Below are 20,704 nucleotides of genomic sequence, written 5' to 3'. Positions count from 1 at the left end.
ATCTCAATATTTTAAAAAGTCTGTGCATTAAAAGAATACAGGAAGCAAGAACATGTGTAGCCCACTTTTTCTGGAGTTCTGTGAAGTGTACTTCAGTGAACAGAGAAGGTGGTAGCAAGTATCAAAGGAAAAAGAAGTAGGCTGAGCCACAAAGGCCTATGAGAAGAAAGCAACAAACAGAAGAACAGAAGGCACCAGTCGTGGCCTCAGAAAGACCCCTCTAGTGAACCCCTTTGGTTCCACCACTGCCCCAGTTCATCCTATACACCTTCACACCAGAGTGATCTTTCAAAAATATAGATCAGATCCTGTTTCTCTCTGCTTCCAATTCAGTGGGTATCCTTCACCTGCAGGGTTAAGTCCAGATTCCTATGCACACACCATTTGTTATTCAGATCTCACTCTTGTCAGTTTTATTAGCATCATCTCCCACCGTTCTATTCAAGCATCTTATGGTCTAGCTATATTTAATCTATTGGTAGTTCCCTAAAGAAAAATCCTGAACTTTTGCATCTTTGCATTTCCCCTTTTTAAAAAAGAAGCATTAAAAAGGGAACCAAATATTAAGTAGTTAGGACTTAACTATAGAGAACTAGACAATTACTCACAAAATAAGATTACAAGGGAATCAGCAAGTTCCCTGTGCAAAATTACCTTCACTTCTTCCCTATCACATTTCCTGAACTCTACCTGTACATATATATTTAATGTGGAACACTACTCACTACTCCCTCCCCAAGGAGATCTACATTAAGTCATTATCATCCATTATACTTTAGAGTGAAAATATGGGATTATTTTCATTTGGATATCAGGTGTGAAAAAAACCCCTGAGGAAATACAAGTTATGATGGGGATAAAGTGAAGATAATTCTAAAATTAGAAGGAAGGCTGCTGCCGCTGCTAAGTTACTTCAGTCGTGTCCGACTCTATGCGACTCCATAGACAGCAGCCCACCAGGCTCCCCCATCCCTGGGATTCTCCAGACAAGAACACCCAGACAAATTACCACACTGGGCGAGAAAGGGACAACATAAGGGCGTGTGGAATTAGGTGTGGTAATGCCGGAGAGAGGAGGCTGAGATATGGAAGAAGGAATCAGAAAGAAGTTGGAGATGAAGGCAAACTTTACCCACCGTGATGGTTGATTTTATGTGTCAATTTGGTTGCACTAGAGTGCCCTGATATTTGGTAAAATATTATATTCCGGATGTTTATATTCAATGGACTTTGAGTAAAGCACATTGCCTTCCATTACGTAGATGGGCCTCATCCAGTTAGTTAAAAGTTTGAACAGAACAAACACTGACACACCCGCCTCTAAGAGCTAGAAAGAATTCCCCAGCGGAACTGGAGTTGGATTGCAACATCAGCTCTTCCCTGTCTCCAGCCTGGAACCCATCCTGCATGCTTTGGACTCGCTAGCCTCCATGACTGCATGAGCCACTTCCTTAAAATGAATTTCACTCTCTCCCTTCTTCCCTCTCTCACTTTCTCTCCTATCGCTCCTATTAGTTCTGTTTCTCTCTTTTCCCCTCCCTCTCTCCTTCTCTCTCTCTCTCTCTCTCCCTGTCTGTCCTAACAGTTATGTTTTTCTAGAGAACCTTAATACATCCGAGGTTGATCTTACTGATTTCCTCAGTGTGAATATATGTATTTATTTTAAATTTCTAGAGGAAACTCAAACTAGTTGAAGAAGGGGATTTATTGGCTAATGTAATTGGAAGGACAGAGATACAGAGTTTCAAGTACATCTATATCCAGGGACACAAACTGTCAGAACTCTGTCTCTCTCTGTGACCTCATGGACAAGGAAAAGACCCCCACCCCACCCCCCACAGTTCTGAAATCACCTATTTCCAGCTTGCAGTCCAAGGGGAAAGAGGTTACTTCTCCATCCTCATTTTTTATATTCTAGGCAAGGATTCTGATGGGTCTAGTGTGAGTCACATGCCCCACTTCCATTGCAAAGAAGGCAGGACATGGTGATTGGACAGAGCCACATGGAGTCAGGAAAATGTAGGTCTTCAAAGGAAAGGATGAAAAGAATGAGGGGACACCAAAGACACACAATCAAAAGATGTCCACTCCTCAGGTTTGAGGACAAACTTGAGGTACTGACTCCAACTAGAATGAACAATGAACACACTTCCCAATACTCCCCTCTAGGGGTGGCTCCAAATTTCCGCAGTAGGCAGAACCCGGGGCAAGTTTTCTTCCTCTGCTAGAAAGAAACTCATTCTACTGCCAAGAAATTGTCAACAAATTGGACACCATGAGATTAACCGGGCCTGTCTATTTCTGTCCTCTAGGATGTGACCTGGAGAAGGAAATGGCAACCCACTCCAGTGTTCTTGCCTGGAGAATCCCAGGGACGGCAGAGCCTGGTGGGCTGCCGTCTCTGGGGTCGCACAGAGTCGGACACAACTGAAGTGACTTAGCAGCAGCAGCAGGATGTGACCAGAGCCAAAATAAAAGTGGACCATTCTAAGGAGCTGCCTAGAGCTGAAAGACAGCTAGAAATGTACAGTGACGAAAAATACTGTTTTCTGGAGTTTCTTCCAAAAGTGGATTCTGCAGACTGTAAGCACCCTGTGGAATTGTCATTGATAATCCTGATGTGGAGAAGCAGAGCATAAGGCTGGGAGTGTAAATTTACCCTCACAAAGGGATGTAAATTCCCAATGGACTGGAGAGCAGCTATCTTCATATTCCTGCATTTAAAACTGTCCACCATATGCACTGCTTTGGCCTGTAATGGTCTGGAGCAAATAACAGATGGAAAAGACATTTGTCCACTAGAAAGCAGTAGCTATGGAGACAAGAGATGCTTTTTCCCTTCCCTGAGATAGGAATACTCAGGAAAGGTACATGGGTTCAATTCCCTTAAGGCAAAATAGTACAGTATTGTGCAAAGGCTTTGCAACCAGAATGCCCAGGGGTCATGTTCCTGTCTTTTCCCCTTAAGTTCTATGGCAATGGAATATGTACTTCTCTTCTCTGTGCCTCATGGAAACAACAATAGTTACTGATCTCATAAGATTAAATGACTTCATAAATATAAGGTGCTTACAACAGTGTCACACAGTGAATGTACAATGAAAGTTTACTACTTTTATATACTTTGCTCATTATTCTGTTTAGGGTTTGTTGGGGCTCAAGGCAGGCACCCCAAAATATGCCTCAAAGACATATTATTTTGAATTCAAGTTACTTAAGAAATAGCCATTACAAGAGGGACTCACTGACCCTCTCGTCTCCCTGAAAGCAGGAAATAAATCTTCCATGTGACAGGTACCCTTCCTGTACTGGGAGGTAGGAAGACATCCTTATCAGTAGAGATAGGGAATTCGGACCAGGAGGTTATCTAAACAAACCTCGTCACTTCCTTTCTACCTTACTACCCACCCAAGTCCAAACTTCTTCCTTACTAATTGAGCCTGTGTGCTCAGTCACGTCTGGCTCAATGCAACCCTGCCAGGCTCCTTTGTCTGTGGGATTTTACAGGCAAGGATACTGGGGTGAGTTGCCATTTCCTCCTCCAGGGAATCTTCCCAACTCAAGGACTGAATCCAGTTTCCTGCCTCTCCTGCATTGGCAGGCAAATTCTTTACACTGAGCCACCTGGGAAGTCCTACTAATTAAGCACCCAAACTTACATTTCTTTGTTCTGTCAATTCCTCTCAACTTTGTCTGGAAATATAAAAGCCAACTGCTTTGGCCACTTCTTAGGTCGCATTGCTATGAGACATCTATAAGAATTAAATTTTTTTCTTTTTCTCCAGCGAATCTATCTTGTATCAATTTAATTATGTGTCCACTCATAAGAACTCAAGAGAGGTGGAGGGGGAAATTACTCCTTCCATGATAGGCTACACCCTAATTTTGTTTAGTAAAAAATCCTCCAGGTGCTCTCTTTACTTTTGGCCAATAATCTCTGTCTCAAATACATATTAAAATATCCCATAAAGTGCCTTCAAGAATATTTCATGTAACAAAAATTTTATACATTTTGAGGGGTTAATTTTTTTGTTTTAGTGAAAAACAACTAACTAATGATTACTTTCTTTGTGGCTGTCCGGGAGGAGGAAATTAAATATAACTTAAATATTCAAAATGAAAAACTATCACCTGATTAATCTAAATCTAAATTAATATTTGATTGAAAAAATATTTGAAAAAGTGGCTCAGTTAAAAATGTAAATTTGTTGTCATTTTAGGATCAACATTAGGCACTGCTGCTGCTGCTGCTGCTAAGTCGCTTCAGTCGTGTCTGACTCCGTGAGACCCCATAGACGGCAGCCCACCAGGCTCTGCCATCCCTGGGATTCTCCAGGCAAGAACACTGGAGTGGGTTGCCATTGCCTTCTCCATTGTGTGAAAGTGAAAAGTGAAAGTGAAGTCGTTCAGTCGCGTCCGACTTGTAGCAACCCCATGGACTGCAGCCTACCAGGCTCCTCCATCCATGGGATTTTCTAGGCAAGAGTACTGGAGTGGCTTGCCATTGCCTTCTCCAAACATTAGGCACTGTCTACCACAAATAATTAAGCAGTAAAATTACTTACAAAGTTCTCCATGATTTACCAGGTTCTTTGTTAGAAGGCAACCAGCTTCAAATGAGAGAGTAATTGATAACAGCAGCTTTAACAAGAAAACCTTTTATCTCACATGATACTCTGAAAATGGGTGGTTCCTGGACTAGCTCAAAAGTCAATAGAGTCCTCAAATATCCAGATCTCCTTTTTTTTTCGCTTCTTCTTTGCCATTCTTAGCAAACTGGCTTTTCATGATCACAAGCTGACTGTCAGAGCCTTGGACATCAAGTCTTCATATTACAGTGTACCTAGCAGGGAGGAATGGAATGGAGAAGCAAAGAGCCTTCTTTACATATAAACTTCCTTCTCTCTCAATCAAGGAAGACAATCTTTCCAGAACTTTCTAATAGACTTTCTCTTTCAGTTCACAGGCAGAGCTGGGTCATGTATCCATACTTAAGAGGCTTCTCTGGTGGCTCAGCTGGTAAAGAATCCACCTGCAATGAGAGAGACCTGAGTTCTATCCCTGGGTTGGGAAGACCCCCTGGAGAAGGGACTGGCTACCCACTCCAGTATTCTGGCCTGGAGAATTCCATAAATTGCATAGTCCATGGGGTCACAAAGAGTCAGACATGACTGTGTCCATACTTAGACTAATGACTGGCAAAGAAAAAAGGAGTTAAGATGTACTGAGTTAGACTAGTCATAATTTATCCCCTGGGACTGAGCTGAGACCTATCTTCCCTGGGCACAGGGCAAGCAAATGGTAACTGAGAAGACCTCTCAGTCAGAAGAAAGCCTCAGTGTAAACTCTCTGGCTGAAAGAAGGGTAGGCAGCCAAGAACTTCTACAGTGCTGTCCGCACAAAGCACTGCCTGCCTCTGCCCCATTCCAGCTAAGGCCTTCCTTCCACTTCACACTCAAGTCCTACTTAGCTTCCTGCAGTTCCCAAATACATCTCACAGCTTCCAGATTCTGATTACAACACTTTGTGTGCTGAGAACGTTCTCCACCTTTCCTCCTTGTTCCTCATGGCTGCTCTGTTTTGTAGAGAATCTTTCCAATAACTTGGCCTCTCAGTTCTGTGAGTTCCTATATTCCAGTAACTGAATCTCCCACCCCCACTCAGCCACTTATTTTGTGGCCAGACCCAAGACTGATTAACTGCATCTCCTCCACAATTTCAATTTCCTGTAGCTTCAGCTAAAGGGCAGGTTACTGTGCCTAGCTTACAAAGTAATTCCCAAAGTCTAACCTAAATTCATCTATAATGGCTCCTGCTGCTGCTAAGTCACTTCAGTCGTGTCCGACTCTGTGTGACTCCAGAGACGGCAGCCCACCAGGCTCCCATGTCCCTGGGATTCTCCAGGCAAGAACACTGGAGTGGCTTGCCATTTCCTTCTCCAAATGCATGAAAGTGAAAAGTGAAAGTGAAGTCACTCAGGTTGTCTACTTGAAAGTTACACAGTCGTGTCCGACTCCTAGTGACCGCATGGACTGCAGTCTACCAGGCTTCTCCATCCATGGGATTTTCCAGCAAGAGTACTGGAGTGGGGTGTCATTGCCTTCTCCGCTATAATGGCTCAGGAAACAAATTCTCCAACCGCAATGCCCGGTTCTATGAACCAAAAGAACAAAAATAAAAACTTCTCTTTCCACCACTCACAAATGCTGGAGTTCTTTTTGTTTCCATCCCTATGTTAATCTCCACACTTTTGGGGAAGAAAGTTCCAAAGATCCAACGTACTTATGTTTCCTTTCCTGGTACTGTCTATGAACTGCTGTCTCTGAATTCCTATAGAAAAATAAGAAGGTGAAAGTGAAAGTCACTCAGTCCTGTCTGCCTCTGTGACCCCATGGACTATAGCCTGCCAGGCTCCTCTGTCCATGGAATTCTCCAGGCAAGAATACTGGAGTGGGTAGCTGTTCCCTTCTCCAGGGCATCTTCCCAACTGAGGAATAAACCCAGGTCTCCCTCATTGCAGGCAGATTCTTTACCATCAGAGCCACCAGGGAAACCCCATCAAAAACAAGAGAGACGTGTAATTTGCTATTTGGGTCATCTGAGAAAAGTTACCCCCATGGCGTAGAAAGTTGTTCTTGTTCAGTTGCTAAGTTGTGTCTGACTCATCGCAACCCCATGGACTGCAGCAAGCCAGGCTTCCCTGTCCTTCACTATCTCCTGGAGTTTGCTCAAATTCATGTCCATTGAGTTGGTGATGCTGTCTAACCATCTCATCCTCTGCTGCCCCCTTCTCCTTTTGCCTTCAATCTTTCCCAGCATCAGGGTCTTTTCCAATGAGTTGGCTCTTTGCATTATGTTAATAGAAAGATAACTGTCGAAATTTCTGGCATGGCACACTAAAGCAGTTTTTCTCAATTCAGCCTGCTGTCTTGTAATCAATAGAAATTTTGTCCACATTCTAGGACTTAGTTCTTTATCAGTTTTCAGCATTGTGATCCTTTTTCTTTTTTTTTTTTTTTGGTCTTTCAGTGGGAAGTTACATGATACTACGTTGGGAGCTACTAGCCAGATACCATTTTTAAAAAATATTTTATTTATTTGGCTGTATGGGGTCTTGGTTGCAGGACTTGGGATCTTTCACTGTGGCATGCAGGCTCAAGTGCTCTGTGGCACGTGGGGTCTTAGTTCCCTGATCAGGTATCCAACTGCATCCCCTACGTTGCAAGGTGGATTCTTAATCACTGGACCACCAGGGAAGTCACCAGATACCATTTTAAAACTAAAATTGTTTAGCGTTTAACAAGGTAAAAGTTCAGTAAAAATAGTTTAAAACGTCTCATAAAAAGTGAAGCCATTTTAGAATATCTTAAGATTCTCCCTATTTACTTCTGTATTTAAAGAGTAAATAACTCAGATTGGGGGTAGGGAATGTATTTTAAACTGCTTCACACATTATGCAAAGAAGGAACCATGAGAAATGAAGAACAAAAATAAAAATATCCCTGGACAAAATCCACGTGTACAGAAGATGATTCAGGATGTTATAAATAACTCATATGAGGTAAAGCAAACATGCAATATTTATATATCATTCTCTGAAGAAAGGACATATTTTATTAATCCTCAAGTTGCTTAGCAGATTAATAATAAAAGCTTAGTACATATTATCAACAAGTCCAACTGCAGGGCCCACAGAAAACTCAAATGAGTTTAAGGTGAGTTTGCTTCTTTTTCATCTGATTCATCATCCATAACCTAAAACAAACAACAAACAAACAAACAAAAAATACAGAATTAAGGAGTAGAAATTGCTATTTTCATGATTTTAATATTACTTGCTTACCTAAAATACTCTGCAACAGTACATACCAATCCAGTAAGAATAAATCTATCAACAGCCCCAAAGCACAAGGTTTACATAAAAATCTGATATTCTAGCAACATAAAAGCAAACTGAATATTCGGTTCAGTTCAGTTCAGTCGCTCAGTCGTGTTGACTCTTTTCAACCCCATGAACCGCAGTACACCAGGCCTCCTTGTCCATCACCAACTGTTGGAATCTACCCAAACGCATGTCCATTGAGTCGGTGATGCCATCCACCCATCTCATCCTCTGTCATCCCCTTCTCCTCCCGCCCTCAAGTTTTCCCACCATCAGGGTCTTTTTAAATGAGTCAGCTCTTCGCATCAGGTGGCCAAAGTACCGGAGTTTCAGCTTCAACATCAGTCCTTCCAATGAACACCCAGGACTAATCTCCTTTAGGATGGACTGGTTGGATCTCCTTGCAGTCCAAGGGACTCTCAAGAGTCTTCTCCAACACCACAGTTCAAAAGCATCAATTCTTTGACACTCAGCTTTCTTTATGGTCCAACTCTCACATCCATACATGACCACTGGAAAACCAATGCCTTGGCTAGATGGACCTTTGTAGACAAACTAATGCCTCTGCTTTTTAATATGCTATCTAGGTGGGTCATAACTTTTCTTCCAAGGAATAAGCATCTTTTAATTTTATGGCTGAAATCACCATCTGCAGGGATTTTGCAGCCCCCCAAAATAAAGTCAGCCACTGTTTCCACTGTTTCTCCATCTACTTGCCATGAAGTGATGGGACTGGATGCCATGATCTTAGTTTTCTGAATGTTGAGCTTTAAGTCAACTTTTTCACTCTCCTCTTTCACTTTCATCAAGAGGCTCTTTGCTTCTTCTTTACTTTCTGCCATAAGGGTGGTTTCACCTGCATATCTGAGGTTATTGATATTTCTCCCGGCAATCTTGATTCCAGCTTGCGCTTCTTCCAGCCCAGCGTTTCTCATGATGTACTCTGCATAGAAGTTAAATAAGCAGGGTGACAATATATAGCCTTGACGTACTCCTTTTCCTATTTGGAACCAGTCTGTTGTTCCATGTCCAGTTCTAACTGTTGCTTCCTGACCTGCACACAGATTTCTCAAGAGGCAGGTCAGGTGGTCTGGTATTCCCATCTCCTTCAGAATTTTCCACAGTTTATTGTGATCCACACAGTCAAAGGTGTTGGCATAGTCAATAAAGCAGAAATTGATGTTTTTCTGGAACTCTCTTGCTTTTTCCATGACCCAGCAGATGTTGGCAATTTGATCTCTGGTTACTCTGCCTTTTCTAAAACCAGCTTGAACATCTCGAAGTTCATGGTTCACATATTGCTGAAGCCTGGCTTGGAGAATTTTGAGCATTACTTTACTAGCATGTGAGATGAGTGCAATTGTGTGGTAGTTTGAGCATTCTTTGGCATTGCCTTTCTTTGGGATTGGAATGAAAACTGACCTTTTCCAGTCCTGTGGCCACTGCTGAGTTTTCCAAATTTGCTGGCAGATTGAGTGCAACACTTTCACAGCACCATCTTTTAGGATTTGCAATAGTTCAACTGGAATTCCATCACCTCCACTAGCTTTGTTTGTAGTGATGCTTCCTAAGGCCCACTTGACTTCACATTCCAGGATGTCTGGCTTTAGGTGAGGGTGAGTGATCACACCATCGTGATTATCTGGGTCGGGAAGATCTTTTTTGTATAGGTCTTCTGTGTATTCTTGCCACCTATTCTTAGTATCTTCTGCTTCTGTTAGGTCCATACCATTTCTGTCCTTTACTGAACCCATCTTTGCATGAAATGTTCCCTTGGTATCTCTAACTTTCTTGAAGAGATCTTTAGTCTTTCCCATTCTGTTTTTTTCCTCTATTTCTTTGCATTGATCACTGAGGAAGGCTTTCTTATCTCTTCTTGCTATTCTTTGGAACTCTGCATTCAAATGGGTATATCTTTCCTTTTCTCCTTTGCTTTTCACTTCTCTTCTCACAGCTATTTGTAAGGCCTCCTCAGACAGCCATTTTGCTTTTTGTATTTCTTTTTCTTGGGGATGGTCTTGATTCTTGTCTCCTGTACAATGTCAGGAACCTCAGTCCATAGTTGGTCAGGCACTCTGTCTATCAGATCTAGTCCCTTAAATCTATTTCTCACTTCCACTGTATAGTCATAAGGAATTTGATTTAGGTCATACCTGAATGGTCTAGTGGTTTTCCCCACCTTCTTTAAGTCTGAATTTGGCAATAAGGAGTTCATGATCTGAGCCACAGTCAGCTCCTGGTCTTGTTTTTGCTGACTGTATAGGGCTTCTCCATCTTTGCCTGCAAAGAATATAATCTATCTGATTTCGGTGTTGACCATCTGGTGATGTCCATGTAAAAAGTCTTCCCTTGTGTTGTTGGAAGAGGGCGTTTGCTATGACCTGTGCATTCTCTTGTCAAAACTCTATTAGCCTTTGCCCTGTTTCATTCTGTACTCCAAGGCCAAATTTGCCTGCTACTCCAGGTATTTCTTGACTTCCTACTTTTGCATTCCAGTCCCCTATAATGAAAAGGACATCTTTTTTAGGTGTTAGTTCTAAAAGGTCTTGTAGGTCTTCATAAAACCATTCAACTTCAGCTTCTTCAGTGTTACTGGTCAAGGCATAGACTTGGATTACCATGATATTGAATGGTTTGCCTTGTAAACAAACAGAAATCATTCTATCATTTTTGAGATTGCATCCAAGTACTGAATTTCGGACTCTTTTTGTTGACTATGATGGCTACTTCATTTCTTCTAAGGGATTCCTGCCTACAGTAGTAGATATGGTCATCTGAGTTAAATTCACCCATTCCAGTCCATCTTAGTTCACTGATTCTTAGAATGTCGATATTCACTCTTGCCATCTCCTGTTTGACCACTTCCAATTTGCCTGGATTCATGGACCTAACATTCCAGGTTCCTATGCAATATTGCTCTTTACAGCATCAGACCTTGCTTCTTCACCAGTCCCATCCACAACTGAGTCTTGTTTTTGTTTTAACTCCATCCCTTCATTCTTTCTGGAGTTATTTCTCCACTGATCTCCAGTAGCATATTGGGCAGCAAGTTAATTAAAACATTGGTCTGTGTTCCTTGTTCCAAAGGAGGTTTCCAAAAGCAGAGTCTCAGGTGGACATAGAGGACCATCATGATGAACTGGTATTTCCTAGCTCTATGACTAATATACAGAATTGACTTCTTTTGTTTTTATTTCAAAAGCATCTTATTTCCTTAAGCATAGTCCTAGGGAAATATACCAAATTGCTATTGCAAAAATATGTATTAGAAAAATGAATCCCTAAAAATGGTAAAGAGATTATACCTTTATAGTTGCTAGAAAATATACTAGCAACTAATCACGTTGGTCTTACTCAGATAAAAGTTCATTTTAAACCTTAGAAAAATATGAAGATTTTCATTTCAAGTTAAGTTACGGAAAAATACTAATGAATACTCGAAGGAAAAAATAAAAGGATTAGTATCTTTTCATGAGTTAATATATTACTCAGATAATAAAAACCAACTCCTCTGGAAAAGAAAAGGGTTATATAAACCTAAGACTATTTTTTTTCTTAGCCACACCTACTATAATTAAAACCAACTCAGGTTTATAATCCTACTGCCAATTCATCACCCAACCCTGGACAAGTGAATAAAAACCTTCCCTTGTCAATCTAGCAAAGTGTTAGCTATTTTTTTAAAAAGGCATACAGAGGATAATGGGGCCAAAATTAATTTTTTTTAAATCTAGATGAATCTGGTTCTGATCTGAGACAATCAATTCCCTCATAGTTTCTTTTGCACTGAATAAAAAATGGATATTTACTTTCAAGGAACTGATATTTTTATATGCAATCTCAGCAATATCCAATCAAAAAAATTTTGTCAATCAACTTCTATTTTAGGCAAAATATTCCTAAATTTGGAATAATGTTTCTAAATATTTAACGAAAACTAGGTAAACATGTACAACACACAAGGCTGTTACAGAAGAACACAGAGACCTAGGTATGATTATAAATCTCTCAAGGAATTATCCATTACCAGAAAGCTGAAACAGACACACAGAAGCTTTGCACCAAAGAAGGGCTTAACTCCAACTGAAGAACTAATAAGAACTTCAAAGAGGAGATGGCATGTGTTGTACCACAGGGACAGGTTTAAGTACTGCCCAGAAAAAAGTGAGTCTCACAGGAGCTGAGAGATGATGCCTTCTCCTTAAAGGCACAGAATTACCTGAAGCATTTTTTTTTTCAAATTTTTAATTTTCATATTCTCTTTCCTTCCTTGATAATGGCTCTCCAGAAGGCCTTGCCTCTTGGTTGAGAATTACAGCAGTGAAGGTCACTATTACTGCTGAGAAAAATACTGGTACTATATTCCTTAGATATCTTTGGGCAGGAAAAAAATGTCGACATCAGGCTATAAATAAAGCTCTAAAACTCTATCTGTAACTGTACTTTGTACAACAAAGTATGATTCTTTGAAGGGCTTCTTGCCTGCATGTTTAAGAACAAGAAGTATTTAAATGTGAAGTAGTGGAGGGGCTCCCCTCATGGTACAGTGGATGAGAATCCACCTGCCAATGCAGGGGATCCAGGTTCAGTCCCTGGTCCGAGAGGATCCCACATGCTGTGAAGCAACTAAATCTGTGAGCCACAACTATTGAGCCTGTGCTCTGGAGCCTATGAGCCCCAACTACTGCAGTCTGCATGCCCAAGAGCCCACACTTTGCGACATGAGAAGCCACCTCAATGAGAAGCCTGTGCACCAAAATGAAGAGTAGCCCTTGCTCATTTCAACTAGAGAAACCCCACACACAGCAACAAAGACTCAGTGCAACCAAATATTAATCAATTAATTAAAAAAATATGAAGTAGTAGAGCTCTTCCACTGAAGACTGGTAAATGTCATCTATAAAATTCCATGATGTTTCCCTTTCATAATTTTTCTACAGCCAGAACAGCAATATGCCCTCTGTTTCCCAAGTACAAAATGAAAGTGACTTATTTAATATTAACAAACCGTGTTGTTAGAAAATAAACCATGTAATATTTGGAAAACTGCTGAGCAAACAGCAGGGAATTATTAACATAAAGATAATTCTCAAAGAAGGAGCCTGATAATAATGGTAACACAATGATATAGCAGTTGAAGAAAATGTCACATCATGAATTTCTTTTCTTTCCAAAAACTTCATTTTAATATTAAATCTAAACTGTCATACAATATTGGCATACCTGTTCTACGCCTTCTACTTCTGGAATATAAAACTGCAGCATGTTCTGAATTCCATTTTTCAGAGTAATGATTGAACTGGGGCAGCTGGTACAAGAACCTTGGAGTTTCAGCTGTACAATGCCATCTTCAAAGCCTTTATAGATTACATCTCCTCCATCTTCCTGCACAGTTGGCCTGTAGACACAGAATATTTGTGATATATTTAAAATAATATGTTTTTATTGAAAAAATACAACACAGAGCTTAGATTTTATATTAATAAATTCACAAAGTTAGAGCCACTCTTATAAACAAGAATAACAAGTTAGTAGCTAGTCTCATTTGTAACTTTCAGATAAAATGCCAATTCATTCATACAAGAACTTTATCTGCTTATTGCATTTTAATCTTATTTATCATTTAAGATTTCAAATTTCCTAATAATTATACTGATTACCTAAGATATACTCATTCACTTCTTTTAAGTAAATGGAGGGAGACTGACATGTGCTGGCTTTCTTTTTCCAGTTAAAACTTTTCATTGAAATATAAATAATTCAAAAAAATGCATAAATCACGTAAGATCAATTAAGTATATTTTAACAAACTGAACATATATATGTTCTAGACCAAGAAACAGAACACTGGAACCCCAGAAGTCCCCCCTATTCTTCCTTTTTACCACTCCTCCCAACCAAAGGTAGCCATTATTCCAACTGCTATCACCACTGACAAATTCTGCCTGCTTTTTAACTTTATAGTTTATAAACATAAATTTCATTTAGAAAGCACAAAGTATTAACTTTTTTAATCTGGCTTCTTTTTCTCTTTGCAAGACTCATCTACATTGTGGCATATAGTAATAGTTCATTCAATCTCACTGCTGCAGAGTATTCCATTAAGTGAATATGCCAGAATTTATCTATTCTTTTTTTAATATCTAGTTTTTACTTATTTATCTCTTTGGCTGCTCTGGATCTTAGCTGTAGCATGTAGGATCTAGTTCCCTGACTGGGGATTGAACCTGGGCCCCCTGCACTGGGAGTATGAAGCTTAGCCACTGGACCACCAGAGAAGGACTCATTCTATTGCTGATGGACATCTGGGTTAATACCAGCTTTTGGCTTTTACAAATGGCACAGCTTGGAGATTTTTTCAAATATCCTATGGCATACTGCTGCTTCTGCTAAGTCACTTCAGTTGTGTCCGACTCTGTGCGACCTCAGAGACGGCAGCCCACCAGGCTCCCCCATCCCTGGGATTCTCCAGGCAAGAACACTGGAGTGGGTTGCCATTTCCTTCTCCAGTGCATGAAAGTGAAAAGTGAAAGTGAAGTCACTCAGTCGTGCCCCACTCCTAGCGACCCCATGGACTGCAGCCTACCAGGTTCCTCCATCCATGGGATATTCCAGACAAGAGTATTGGAGTGGGTTGCCATTGCCTTCTCCATATGGCATACTAATAAACTACAACTAAGAATGTACCCAAGAGTGAAACTGCTCACCAAGAATAGGCTTATGTCCAGATTTAGTAGCTACTGCCAAACAGTTTCCCAAAGTTATTTAAACTTATATTCCCACCAGCAGTACACGAGAGTTCCTGTTGCCCTGCAAACTTGCCAACAATTGGTGTTGTCAGTTTTAATAATTTTAATCATTCCAGTGGATATGCAGTGATATTTCATTACAGTTTTAATCTGAATATCTATAATGAGGTTGAGTACTTTTTCATGTTTACTGTCATTTGGTTATTGTTTTTCATGAATTGTTACTCCAGTGCTTTTGTGAAGAGACTGCTCCAGTCTCTATTTGATTGTCTTTTTCTTAACATTATGTAAGAGATTTTAAATATATTCTGACATACATATTATCAATGTCTTCTAATCTGTGCTTTGCTTCTTCATGGTAAGTGATATCTTTTGACTAAGAAGTCTTATTTTTATTATAGTCTACTTTATATGTCTTTCTCTTAAGTTTTCTTATGGCTTGCAAAAAAAAAATTTTGCCTATCCAAAGGTCATGCAAAAACTCTATTTTAAATTTCCTTTGCGATTTCTTTGTTGACCATTGGTGTTTTTGAAGAGCACTGTTTAGTTTCCAAATATATATAGATTATGTAGATACCTTTTGGTAATTGACATCTAGCTTAATCTAACTATAGAAAATAATATTTTCAATGATTTCAATCCAGAAAATTTGTTCAAGCTTGCTTTATGATTTAGAATATAGTCCCGTTTAGTAAATCTTCCATGTACACTTGAAAAAAAATAAGCACTTTGTTATTGTTGGGTGTAATGTTTCATGTGTGACAATTTAGTCAGGTTTGTTAATCACGTGTATAAAACATTCGTATTTTTACTCATCATTGTATGTGTTTGCTCTACTTGTTCTAAGAGAGATGTGTTGGTCTTCCACTGTAATTGTGGATTATCTATTTCTCATTTTAGTTCTGTCAAATATTCTTCATCTATTCTGAAGCTCTTATTAGATGCATATGCTTAAAATTAGTGTATATTCCTCACAGAAATTACCGTTTTATTATTATGAAAGATTTCTCTTTATTGCTAGTAATGTCTTTAGCTATAAAGTATATTTTGTCTGATATCTGTACAACTATACCAGCTTTCTCTTATCCATTCTTTGCATGCTATATATTTCTCCATCTTTCTACTCAACCTTTCTTTGTCCTTATAGTTAAGTTATAGTTAAGATACTGTCCTTATAGGCAGTATATAGCTTTTTTCAACAGGCAATCTGACAATTTTATTTCTTGTTAATTAACCTATATACAAACTCCAATACTTTGGCCACCTCATGTGAAGAGGTGACTCATTGGAAAAGACTCTGATGCTGGGAGGGATTGAGGGCAGGAGGAGAAGGGACAACAGAGGATGAGATGGCTGGATGGCATCACCGACTCGATGGACAGGGGTTTCGGTGAACTCCGGGAGTTGGTGATGGACAGGGAGGCCTGCCGTGCTGCGATTCATGGGGTCACAAAGAGTCGGACACGACTGAGCGACTGAACTGAACTGAACTGAATACAGATTAGTGCACACTTCCCAGGTGGCTCAGTGGTAAAAAATTCGCCTGCCAACGCAGAAGATGTGAGTTTGATCCTGGGTTGGGATGATCCACTGGAGAAGGAAATGGCAACCCAATTCAGTATTCTTTGCCAGGAAAATCCCATGGACAGAGGAGCCTGGCAGGCTACAGTCCATGGGGTCTCAAAAGAGTCGGACCCAACTGAGCACACACAGCTCAGCAAAATACATTATACTGTTATTAATTCCCAGATATGCCAAGAATGAAGAACACTTACTCTTATACTTAGCACGTTATATTTTTGTCACATATTTAAATTCTACATATATTAAAAGGTCTACAGGATATTGTGAGACTTTTTTTGTCACATATTCTATGTCTATCATTTTTTTTTTGGCTGTATTTTCCATTCTCTTTTCTGTGCTTTAACTGGATATTTCCTACTGCCCTATTAAAATATTCCAGTACATTAATCTTCTCTCCAACAGAATCCAGTGTGACATTCAACTAACCTAATGAGTTCTTAAGTTTAGCTATTGTATATTTTAGTTTCAGAATTACTTTTTCTTATAGATTCCAGTCTTCTGATGAAATTCATCTGACTTTCTGTTTTCTCTAACGTTTTATTCACAATCATTTTAAAGATCATGTCTGATAACTCTCACATCTAGGTTATCAATGGATTTGTTTTATTTTCTGTTGGTTCAGTTTCCAAATTCTATGCCTAGTAATTTGGGGGGCAATAAATGATGGACAACGAATATGAAGAACTAAAGTGACTTGGGATTATATTATACTAGAAAGGGTTCATCCTATCTTGTGGCACCAGCTTAACCCTCTGTGGAATTAAGTTCATTCAATACTGGCCTATAGTTTCACAAGGCTTGGTCTACCTCTGGCTTCTCTCTTTCAACGGTATAGTCCTCTAGAGAACCCAACTAAGAGCCTGGATGTTCTTTGAGGCCCCACCCTCCTTGACAGATACTAAACTCCAAGTTTTATCACTCCCAGCACCATAAAACTGCCAAAACTCTGCTCAGGTTTTCAACTGTCTTTTGTTTCACTTAGTCTCTTTCCTTTCACAGCTAAAAACAACTAAGTGCCTTGTGGGGAGAAGCTCTGAGTGCTGAGGCTTACATTTTTCTTTCCTCTGGGGTCTTGCTCCTTAAAGTCAAAGCTTCATTCTTCCAAATCTCAACAAATTTGCTGAAAGTTAACACAGTTTCTCTGTTTCTCAATGGCTGCTCTTTGCCCACCTTCTCATACTCTAACCTCACACCAAGAATGAGTAAATACCCCAAGAGAAGCTTCAGTGTGCTTCCCCTCTCTACAGAATCTTATTTGCTTTGGCAGCTATATCATACTGTCCAACAACAAACTTTTTGTGTATTTTACCTAGATTTTTTTGGAACTCTCAGCAGGACCATTGGTTTACTATAAGCAAAAGTGGGGCAGCAGCCTGAAAAGAGGTACTCCTCTCCTCACAGTTCTCCCAAACACTGTTAAGTCATTTTCTTCTTTCTAAGAAATTAGGTATTATAATAATATCAAATCCAAACAGTGACCATGAAAGATAAATTACATAAATTACTGACTATATTTAGACAGAGTGTTATACATTTTGGAGGGACCTTTCCTGGTGGCTCAGATGGTAAAGAAACTGCAGACTTTAGAATTCAATTTCTGTGGTTACCTATTTTGTTTACATTAACTTATACTTGTTTTGGAACTCTACTACAACCTCAGAGACAACCAAAAATTTATTGCTACACTGTAGTGTATCTGATCTCAGGTAGAAAGATGAACACATACCGTATTCTAGTATCTAACAATTCCTTAATCATTGCCACAACTTCATCATCATCTTCAGATCCTAGAAACAATTACAAATAAAACATATCAACAAAAGAAATGTTATATCCATGCAAGTACAAATATTAAAATAAAGTGACTTTAACTTAATGTCTCATTAAAAAAAGCATAGAACATGCAACTTGGTATAGTGAAATAAGTGATAGGGGGAAAATGGAAGGATCATTCATTTGATTCTCTGAAGAAAAACTAAGGTGCACTGATCAACATGGTGATAACTGTGAATATACTGAAATAACATGATCTACTAATGATGTTAGGGTTTTAATTTTTTGGTCAATATATTTGTAAACTTTCATCCTTCTCAAGGATTGAAAAGGAGCAAAGAAAAGACATTGCCTGGATCCTGATGAAAACTTTGAGACAAAAAGGCACTTTTTAAGTCTTTTTTAACTACTTTTTAAGTTAAATTTTTAACCCCTCAATTTAGTGGTTTTCATGATGACAATCATACTAAGTACAGATATAAGCCTTATGGAAATTCTAAAATGTTCTACAAATCTGAACAAAAACCTCGTTTTTTTCATTTTTTTCTTTTCTAGAAAATTTATTTAATTTTTTATTTTTAGCTACACTGGGTCTTCGTTGCTGCACACGGGCTTTCTCTGGCTGCAGGGAGCAGGCGCTACTATCCAGTTGTGCTGCATGAGTTTCTCACTGCGGTGGCTTCTCTGTTTTGAAGCACAGCCTTTAGTGTGCATGGGCTCAGCAGCTGTGGTGCAGGGGCTTAGCTGATCCGAGACATGTGGAATGTTCCCAGTCCGGTGATCAAATCTACATCCCCTGCATTGGCAGGCTGATTCTTAACCACTGGACCACCAGCAAAGTCCATTTTTGTTTTCCTTTTTACTTTGTAAGGTTATATATAGATCTTCACATATGTCTATCTTTATGGGTTTTACATTTAGTTGGAAAAAAATCTCTTTTATCATTGGGAAAACTAAAAATACAGCTAATTCAAATTACATTGCGACAGACACTAGGATTCTGGCAACAATATAAATACCAACATATTAATATTAAATTATATCAACTTTGATTTTTTTAAATAAACAGAATACAATTAAGTTAAAATTCTCTTACATCAGCAAACCTAAGTTCCTTTTGCCATCATCACTTCTATAGGCAACTGCTATCATTAGTTTAGTATATACCCTCCTTCTAGTACATGTTTACATTTACATGTCTATATTTACATTCACTGTTATGTATCTTGCTTTTTTCTATTTGCTGCTGCTGCTGCTAAGTCACTTCAGTCGTGTCCGACTCTGTGCGACCCCATAGACGGCAGCTCACCAGGCTCCCCTGTCCCTGGGATTCTCCAGGCAAGAACACTGGAGTGGGTTGCCATTTCCTTCTCAAATGCATGAAAGTGAAAAGTGAAAGTGAAGTCGCTCAGTCGTGCCTGACTCTTAGCGACCCCATGGACTGCAGCCCACCAGGCTCCTCTGTCCACGGGATTTTCCAGGCAAGAGTACTGGAGTGGGGTGCCATTGCCTTCTCCTTTTTCTATTTAATATAGACCTAAAAGGTTTTTCTGTATCAGCATATAAAGATGTGGCTCAATTTTCAAAATAAATGCATAGTGATTTTTATATGAATTTGTCTTCTTTTGGCTAGTTTTTAAATCATTTGTTTCCAGTTTGCTGCTATTTCTAACAATCCTGCTACTGATGTGTTTGTGTAAAGTATTCATCAGTGCACTTTTGCAAATATATCTATGAGGTAAATTTCTAGTGTTGGGTCGACAGCCTTGTGTTTTTTTACATTTTGGCAGAGGTAGTCAAAGGCTCTCAAAATGATATATCAGTTTTACATATATACCTATCAAGAATACATGTAACTATTTCATGTATTATTTAAAATCTGCATAAATGGTATATTTGTTAAGAATCTGTAAATAAACACTTCAGTCTCCTTTTACCACTTAATATTTTTTATATCTTTTCACATCAGATCACATCAGATCAGATCAGTCGCTCAGTAGTGTCCAACTCTTTGCGACCCCATGAATCGCAGCACGCCAGGCCTCCCTGTCCATCACCAACTCCCGGAGTTCACTCAGACTCACGTCCATCGAGTCAGTGATGCCATCCAGCCATCTCATCCTCTGTCGTCCCCTTCTCCTCCTGCCCCCAATCCCTCCCAGCATCAGAGTATTTTCCAATCAGTCAACTCTTCGCAGGAGGTGGCCAAAGTACTGGAGTTTCAGCTTTAGCATCATTCCTTCCAAAGAAATCCCAGGGCTGATCTCCTTCAGAATGGATCTCCTTGCAGTCCAAGGGACTCTCAAGAGTCTTCTCCAACACCACAGTTCAAAAGCATCAATTCTTCGGTGCTCAGCCTTCTTCACAGTCCAACTCTCACATCCATACATGACCACAGGAAAAACCATAGCCTTGACTAGACGAATCTTTGTTGGCAAAGTAATGTCTCTGCTTTTGAATATGCTATCTAGGGTGGTCATAACTTTCCTTCCAAGGAGTAAGCGTCTTTTAATTTCATGGCTGCAGTCACCATCTGCAGTGATTTTGGAGCCGAAAAAAATAAAGTCTGACACTGTTTCCACTGTTTCCCCATCTATTTCCCATGAAGTGATGGGACCAGATGCCATGATCTTCATTTTCTGAATGTTGAGCTTTAAGCCAACTTTTTCACTCTCCACTTTCACTTTCATCAAGAGGCTTTTGAGCTCCTCTTCAC

The 20,704-nt window shown here is 39.6% G+C and overlaps 1 protein-coding gene across 4 annotated transcripts in view; it reads right to left on the bottom strand.

The window, feature by feature from the left end:
• Window positions 1–7,580: 7,580 nt before the first annotated feature.
• Window positions 7,581–20,704, bottom strand: part of NFU1 (NFU1 iron-sulfur cluster scaffold) — a 28,923-nt gene continuing 15,799 nt past the window's right edge. For all 4 annotated transcript variants that reach the window (XM_086326252.1, XM_086326254.1, XM_086326253.1 and 1 more), the window contains 3 exons: window positions 17,942–18,002; window positions 13,106–13,280; window positions 7,581–7,755 (listed from right to left, as the gene is read on the bottom strand). In XM_086326252.1, the coding sequence (XP_086182378.1) occupies window positions 7,711–7,755; window positions 13,106–13,280; window positions 17,942–18,002 (281 nt within the window). In that variant the 3' untranslated portion in view covers window positions 7,581–7,710. The remainder of the gene's footprint in view (window positions 7,756–13,105; window positions 13,281–17,941; window positions 18,003–20,704) is intronic.

The sequence above is a fragment of the Bos grunniens genome, chromosome 11 (assembly GCF_055505025.1).
Source record: "Bos grunniens cultivar Pamir isolate PY7600 chromosome 11, Bosgru_T2T1.0, whole genome shotgun sequence".
NCBI lineage: Eukaryota > Metazoa > Chordata > Mammalia > Artiodactyla > Bovidae > Bos > Bos grunniens.
The sequence above is the reverse complement of the archived record's forward strand: the minus strand, read 5'-3'. Positions and strand labels throughout refer to the sequence as shown.